The 7,123-nt window shown below is 42.4% G+C and overlaps 1 protein-coding gene across 1 annotated transcript; it reads right to left on the bottom strand.

The window, feature by feature from the left end:
- Window positions 1–3,195: 3,195 nt before the first annotated feature.
- Window positions 3,196–7,053, bottom strand: PSMD10 (proteasome 26S subunit, non-ATPase 10). The gene is made up of 5 exons (XM_066559543.1): window positions 6,924–7,053; window positions 6,737–6,835; window positions 5,655–5,801; window positions 5,381–5,547; window positions 3,196–4,368 (listed from the first exon to the last, which is right to left on the bottom strand). Exons 1-5 carry the CDS (start codon window positions 7,035–7,037, stop codon window positions 4,215–4,217), a joined length of 681 nt encoding a protein of 226 aa, XP_066415640.1. The 5' UTR covers window positions 7,038–7,053; the 3' UTR covers window positions 3,196–4,214.
- Window positions 7,054–7,123: the final 70 nt, after the last annotated feature.

Raw genomic sequence — 7,123 nt, 5'->3', positions numbered from 1 at the left:
TGCAGTGTTTCAAGGAACTGATTTTGCACATCAGAAGTAAAAACAGGTTACATTATTGTCATCAGAATGCTGAAACACCTGTTAATATCTTAACAGATGTTAAGAACTGAATCAAGGAAATCTTGTGTGTCTGAATTCCACCTAAGCTAAAAAAAATTTAAAAAAAAAAAAGAATCCTGGAAAATTTTACCCTGTTGCTGCCTGACGTGGAAAACATTCTGTTAACAGTGACCTCCTTGGCTTAAAGCTCCCAAGGGTGCCAGTGTTCCAGAGTTGTCTGTTTCAGCAATTCTGGCTTTCAGTTTAATGGAACTGGCATTTGGGTACCCAGTTCAGACAGACATGACTGTTGTACACAACAGGAGCTGGAGATCTAAATCCTTTGCAAGGCTTGTTCCAATAGGCATGCACAGCAGCACATTCCTCATGACACACAGATAAAGCTACTTTCAAAACTTAGGAGTGATACTGCCTTCTATACAGCACATGAGTTTTGATTGCTTCCTCTGTCTGAGATGATTTAAATCTCTTTCCAGGCTAGTCCTACCCACTAAGCAACAAACTCAGGCTACTTTTCTTCTGGTCTCTTATCCCAGTGTAACAATCTATCTTCTGTAGATGAAAGCATCAAGAGGGAGGTAAGTGGCGCACAGCACACCAGCAATGACACGGAGAGCCGGCAGTTGAGCCACGAGTGCCCTCTTGGAAGAAGAAAAGGGAATTGAAACACACACACCTGGGTCACTAGACAATCCTTCTCCCTGGGCCTCATTTCTAAGGTTACATAAACTGTTTTTCATAAAGGCAAAGATAATACTTCCAGAAAAGCTCAAGGACCATGGGGCTCAGGCAAAGGCAGACCCACAGCCTTGCTGATACAGGCAGACACTGGTTTCAGTCTCATGCACTGCAGCAAAGCATATCTGGCTCAGGGATCTCGAGCTTTTTGGCACTTAAGTTTTCATAGGATCTAATATTCATAAATCCTTTGGTGACTGTTCCTAGACTATAAACATTAGTTGTATGCAACATTTAAGATTTCTGGGCTAAAACTTTCAGCTTCAGTTCCTACAGCTCTAAGTACATTTTTCAAAATAGTGAGTTATAAAAATATATATATATATATATATAAGGAAAAAAAATATGTGGCAATATTTAAGGATGTAAGACATGAGATCCTGGTTAATATTTATTTTGGATCTTCAAGCATAATTGTATTCATTGCTCTTTCCTCAGTTTTCTGACTTCCAAATATTTTTCTTTGATAGGTGCGTCCCATCAAAGTGTTAGCTTCATTCCAGACTAAAATAGTATTAATGGTATTCTTCTAACACTATTTTAGCCAAAAACTGTTTGTGCCAGTCTGTGAGGGTCACACCCTTGCTAATATCAATACTGCCATGTTGTAGCAGGGGATCCTCAGACTCCTCTCTCCCCAGAATATCCAGGGTAAATCTCAAATTGGAATCTATACAGAAATCTCCTTAACCAGGCAGCTCTTATTGACTCTGTGCCAGGCCAAATTCCTCCCTCACATCCTGCCATCCAGGTTAAGCAGCTTACTGAAAATATCTGATATTGACAGCCAATTTGTGCAAACCTGCAGGATGATGACATTAAACACACTCAGAAAAAGCAAAGGAACAGTCAGTACTACCTGCTGCTCTTCGGGGGCTATTTCTTACTGAAGCTGTTTCCTGATGATATAATTCAAATCCATTATTGGTCCAAAGGCTTGGCTGACAGCAATAATTTAAAATACTTTATCTGACATTCCTAAGCATTCTTTTATTCTTGTCCTTCATAGGAAAAGATTAATGGCTTCATGTCACTGCTATACCTGTACTAGTTCTTCTAAAGCCATTTCCTGCATGGATGTGTACTTGTCACATTGTTCTTACTGCTACACCTTTCCAGCTTCCACATCTCTGCAGCAGCACTACTGTGATTCAAGAGGGGACTCTATTATGTGGTCATATTTCTTTTAATCTTTCCTTCATCTCACTTCCCCCATTTATCTGCTGGTATTCCTTATCTAACTTGCTACAGTAAGATAGGAGCTTATGCTGGTGAAGTTGTCTCTAACTTCTATAGATGGTACAGTCTTCCTAGAACATCACAGGTTTTATATTTGTTCAAAAAGTAGAAATTGCTCAAGTTGTGTTTAAGTTTTATATAAAAGAAACAATTCACCACATTCTTGACTAATGACTCCTCTCATACTTCTAACCACCAGTGAGTAATAGATGGTAGTAAAAAGGCAAAACAAGAAGCAAAACAGGCTGCTGGGAGTAAGGAGATAAGGAAAATAATATGTATTTGGAGTTTCTTACCAGAGTGTGGTGTTTTCTGTAAGTCTTCTGGCAGATGTTTGTTCTCATTTGGGTGTTTATCTAAAGTTTATTAAGAAGGATGGGGTACCATTCCCAGCTCCCCACTAATACTCTTGGCAAAGCACAAGTCCAATTAGGTACTGATCCACGGTGTGTAGCTGTAAAACCCTGCAGGGCTATGCAGGATACACAAACATTTTTCAGAAAAAGCTTTAGATATTCCAACAGTCTGTGCAGCATGGCCCATTTATCTTCCCACAGGGAGTAGGGATCATTAATATGGACACCAGAAACTAAGCCAACATCCAAGCCACCATCTCCTAAGGAAGCAGATTTACAAAGCTACAGAGCAGGGTTTTTTTGCTATACAAAGATCAAGAATGAACAAAGAACTCTTAGATTCAGCTGCTCTCCAATAAAATTTTCATCCATGCCTGTGCAATGTATAAGAAACATTTACTCAGTCAGGTTCCTCCTTCAATCAAGGTCTGCATGGCCAGAGTTTACTGTACAGGCAAGTTATCCCTCCTGCTCCTAATGAGTCCCCTCAGTGAAATTTAACCTGCATTTTGCGTTCTAAGATACATTTAAAGTCTTGGTGAAGGTATTTGTTTGGTTGTAAGTTTCTGTCTTGCTAATCAAAATAAAGTGCATTACTTTAATCCCTACAAGTCAAACTGTAGAAACTGCCAGCTTGCATTTCACCCTTTCCTTGAGGCTGAAGAGCAAACATGCTGCATTTCCATACTTGTAACGGATGGCAGGGTTTCATCTTGTTGTTCACACCCCAAACATACAAGCTATTTAGAAAATACTGGTTTTCTTACATGTCAGTTTAATAAAGTTTTATAATACCAAAGACTTTTGTTTAGGAAAGTTCTTTATTTCACAGAATTTCATTTTTTGTTCAAGTGGAAATCTATCCACCAGTGACAAAAATTATCTTAACATCAGGAGAGGAGGTCACTTCTCAGGCTCTACCTTGTTAGCGCTGCCTTGTAATAACTTAATATCAGGATTTGCTATGAGTAAATAAAGGTTAAACCAGGCTTCTGTTATAAAATAAGATCGTAAACTTCAAGTGTCAGTGCTGCATATGGGAGTCAAAGAGAACAGAAAAAAAAACCTTCAAAAGGAACAAGAAGAAAAAATATTAAAGTTGAAGTACATCCCAGAGGAGTATCCAGAGCCATCCATTATAAAACAGTGTATTTGCAGAGGTAACCCTGAAACTGTGCCTGCATTCTGCAAGCAGTCCAGTGCACTTCATCAAATACATGTATTTAAAGACTCAGAGAAAAACAGGATAACAACCAGTAACAACAGAAAAGCTTTAAAAACTCAGATTTCACTTAATACACCAAGAGTAGCAAAAATGGATACAGTTATCTAAGTAACTAAGCAAACTGCATTCCACAAAGAGAAATACAGTGTAGCTTAGAATCATCTGGAGAAAGACAATCAGTACCCACAAAACAGACAAAACCCCATACACATATCACAAAAGCTAAGAGAAAAAACAAAGACTCTGGAAGAAAACAAATTTGGATTTAAACGGCTAAAAGATTTTTGGTCCTGTTTCTTGAAATAAATAATTCTAAACTGTGATCTGAAGTAGAAGGAATACCACATTTATACACATCACACTGTAAACTGAAAGAAAACTGCAAGATATTGAAAAATACTTTAAAGTCAGTGAACGATTTAATTAACAGGAAGTACAAAGAGTTGTTTTGGCACTGCACTTGAAGGACAGCTTCAATAAAAATATTTCATTACCATGCTGATACCATACATGACATCCCAGATGAACTATCAAAATATGAAGTTTGCAATCCTAAGCAGAAGTGCAACAGGAGACAGACTCAAGTGAAGCCCCCTCTAGCCTTCCACCATTCTTTTAAGGATGGCTCCCAGGCCACCCTTTGCCACTTTCAGAGGGGTCAGCTCTTCTTTATTCTCAATGTGAATACTTGCACCATGAGACACCAGCAGCTTTGCCTCCTCCACTCTCTCTTCATCGCAGGCTAAATGACTGCAGTGAGAACAAGAAACCCACAGCCACTGTTAAACTGTCCAAACTTGTAAAGAGCAACAATTACACCATGTCAAAATGACAGTGTCAATGTTGGGGGGAGATACATCTGAGAACAACAAACCCACAAGCAGCCAGCTACCTAGACAGATTCCAAAGCTTGCTGTCCAGTCCCTCTGCTGTCATTAAGCAACTCAAGAACATTCCTCCTGCTGCTCTCCTTGCAATGTTAAGACAGTTCTTTGGGTTAGGATTTGGCTCTGCAGTCAGCAAAGCTAAAGAGAACATAATCCAAGGTGAGAATGGAAAATGGCAATCTCTATTAAATTGAAGGTGAGAAATAAATTGTCTGATGCTAAAAAATTAGTGAGTTACTGCAAATGCAGCAAATGCTTTTTTCCATTTAGCACAGTGTCCTAGGAAGAACTCTCTGCATTCCAGGGCCATAGTGGGGTTTATGTACAGCTAAAATTTACTGCTTGATTTTATTCACAGCACAATCTGGATTCCACTGTGGTTTTGACACCAACTTCAAAATAGCTGTAACCCTTACAGATTCAAATTGATCTCTAAGGTATCAATAAACACTGGGCTGATTGTACTTCAATTGCAACTTATTTTCTTTAGAGAGGTGAAGAAAAACTTCTGAAATGAGTTCTTGCTTGGCAGGACAGAGTAGACCAGCCTGCAAGACCAGTTTCCTCTGACTCTGATGTCATTAGCTCACTTTCTACCCTGCAGCAACAACCAATGTATTATAGATTAATAAAAAACATGTTGTACACTCTAAGTGGATGCAGTAACACAAGTTAAAGTATGCATGTACAGACCACAATGGCAAAATACTAAGTATGACTTTCTGAAATAATTTTTAATTGCACAGGGATGTGAAGCAAGAGTGTATTTTGAAGCAACAAAAAAATTAAAGAAAGAAAAAGACATTGAAGTAATGGAGTTGCATTTCACAGAGGTTACTCTATATTAAGCAAAATAAAAATAAAAAGTTACTTACAGAGGAGTATTCCCTTCAGAGTCCCGTATATCCAAAGTTGCATTGTGCTGCACGAGGATCTGGACCATTTTTAGGTTTCCTTTGGCTGCTGCTCTGTGTAACGGGGTGGATTCAAAATGGTCTGTTGCATCTGGATCTGCTCCATTCTCCAAAAGCATGATTGCAATCTGAGCATGTTGAAAGAGAAAGGAGCAGGGGAGGAGGATGTGGGCTTAATACACCTAAACCCTTCTTCCAAGAACACCAGCAGCTCCAGTAGCTTAGGTAAACATACCTCCTGCTTATTTTTGGAGGCTGCATAATGCAGGGGTGTGCAGCCATTCTGATTGACAGCATTTACATGAGCACCCTTAGCAATGAGGGCTTTCACAATTTCATCACGGCCTGCTGAAGCAGCGATGTGCAAGGGAGTCCAACCAGCCTACAGAGGCAAGAAGAAATCCACATTATTCAAACCATGAGTTTCAGGCAGAAAAACGTGATAATGTACAACCCAGACAAACCTGAACTACTCACACTACTCATATTCCTACCAGTGTAAAGCTAAAATATTATTGATTTTCACTAGATGCAAGGCTCATGTCTTCTTACATGCCTGCATTCAGTACCTGGAAAAAGCTGCCAGTTAAATGACAGAAATCACTTCTGCTATGCAGTTATGCATGGTATCTTTGCAGAACACTTTGTCCCTGTAGAATTGACACTAGTGCCTTTTTAAGAACAAACAGCAGTAGTAGAAAAGAGTGTTAACAACTTTTTCTATATCTTACTCTCTAAACAGAGGAGACATTTCCTTCTTTATGGATGCTTTGCAATGGCTACAAATATTTCAACTCTTCCTCTAGAACAGGAGCAAGCCATGTCCTTTCCAGCTGCAAAACCACTGAACCTGCACCTGCTTTATTAATGCCTTCCCCAGTGTGAGAGATCTTCAGGCTGCCTCATGATTTGGCACAACATATTTGAGAGATCACACGGAGATAAAGGTCATGTGAAAACCATAAGAACTACCCAAATGCCCCTGGTTTTGCAGCTTCCTTCAAAAATACAGCTCTCCTAAAATTCCGGGACAATAAGCAGGTCTGAAACCTCCTCCTCACGCCCATTTCTAAATGCGGAATACTTCACCCTGCCTGCCCAGGGCACACAGAGCAGTCGAGACCGGCCCAAGTGCCAGACACCGGCTGGGGGCCCCGGCCGGCGGCAGGAGGGGGCGAGGGCGAGGAGGGAGCGGCGCAAGCGGCTCCGGGAGCAGCTCCGGGAGCTGTCAGGGCCCCTCCGCGGCTGAAACCGTGACAGCAGCGGGCCCGGCAGCACCCGCGCCCCGGGAGCGCCCCGCGGCTCCCTCAGACTCACATCGTCCTTGTCGTTGACAGGCACGCCGAGCCCGAGCAGGAGCTCCGCGACGTCCGTGTGTCCCGCCGAGCAGGCCCAGTGCAGCGCGGTGCGGTGATCCTGCGGAAGGGAAGCGGTCAGCGGGTCAAGGATGGGCAGCGGCCGGCAGGAGCCGCCCCCAGGCCGCCCGGGGCCGCAGCTGTCTAACCTGGTCGGCCCGCGTGGCCTGGGCCCGGTCGCGGAGCAGCAGCGCCCGCAGCTCCTCGAGGCGCCCTGTGAACGCCAGGTTACACACGGCCACGTCCGACACCGCGCCCTCCATGCTGCCACCGCACCTCCCCGCCTGCGGGGCGGGGCCATGCCTCCGAACCGCCAATCAGGAGGGTGCCGGCGCTCAGTCCAGCCAAT

The sequence above is a fragment of the Molothrus aeneus genome, chromosome 14 (assembly GCF_037042795.1).
Source record: "Molothrus aeneus isolate 106 chromosome 14, BPBGC_Maene_1.0, whole genome shotgun sequence".
In the NCBI taxonomy this organism is placed as follows: Eukaryota; Metazoa; Chordata; class Aves; order Passeriformes; family Icteridae; genus Molothrus; species Molothrus aeneus.
The sequence above is the reverse complement of the archived record's forward strand: the minus strand, read 5'-3'. Positions and strand labels throughout refer to the sequence as shown.